The sequence below is a fragment of the Penaeus monodon genome, chromosome 21 (assembly GCF_015228065.2).
Source record: "Penaeus monodon isolate SGIC_2016 chromosome 21, NSTDA_Pmon_1, whole genome shotgun sequence".
In the NCBI taxonomy this organism is placed as follows: Eukaryota; Metazoa; Arthropoda; class Malacostraca; order Decapoda; family Penaeidae; genus Penaeus; species Penaeus monodon.
In genome coordinates, this window is record NC_051406.1 from 39,352,795 (window position 1) to 39,353,591 (window position 797).

Consider the following 797-nt stretch of genomic DNA (forward strand, 5'->3'; position numbering starts at 1 on the left):
CTCCTTTACTTCTCTCTTCTTTCGCCCCCTCCTTTTCTGTCTCTTCCCTTCTATTATCTCTCTCTTCTTTTATTTCCCTCTTTTCTCTCCCCCTTTTTATTTTCTCTCCTCTCTCTCCTTTATTTCTCTCTCTTCTCACCCCCTTTTTTATTCTCTCTCTCCCTTATTTCTCTCTCTTCTCACCCCCTTATTAGTCTCTCTCTTTCCTTTATTTTGCTCTTTTCCTTCTCCCTTTATTCCTCTCTTTTCTCACCCCCTTTTTTATTCTCTCTCTTTCCTTTATTTTGCTCTTTTCCTTCCCCCTTTATTCCTCTCTCTTCTCACCCCCTTTTTTATTCTCTCTCTTTCCTTTATTTTGCTCTTTTCCTTCCCCCTTTATTCCTCTCTCTTCTCACCCCCTTTTTTATTCTCTCTCTCTCCTTTATTTTGCTCTTTTCCTTCCCCCTTTATTCCTCTCTCTTCTCACCCCCTTTTTTATTCTCTCTCTTTCCTTTATTTTGCTCTCTTCCTTCCCCCTTTATTCCTCTCTCTTCTCACCCCCTTTTTTTATTCTCTCTCTCTCCCCCTTCCCCGGCAAACTAAGGACCTCTAAACCAGCATCTCTCCAGCCGGAAACTTCTGGGATATTTTTATTACTTCCAGAAACTTCCCTGGGAATGAGTTCGTTGCACAAGACTTTGGAGAAATAACAGCTGGTCCTCCGTCGGCGACTCCCGGAGGCTGGCGAGGCGGCCCGGAGACTCTTGCCGAAATTTTGGAGGCCTCGATGATGGGTCTTTTTGGGGAGAGGGGGGGGG

The 797-nt window shown here is 44.7% G+C and overlaps 1 protein-coding gene across 1 annotated transcript in view; it reads right to left on the minus strand.

Annotated features, from left to right (window-relative positions):
• Positions 1-797, minus strand: part of LOC119586671 — an 84,033-nt gene that overhangs the window by 54,064 nt on the left and 29,172 nt on the right. Inside the window, exon 3 of the mRNA XM_037935408.1 lies at positions 595-775. Coding sequence (XP_037791336.1) covers positions 595-775 — 181 coding nt within the window. The remainder of the gene's footprint in view (positions 1-594; positions 776-797) is intronic.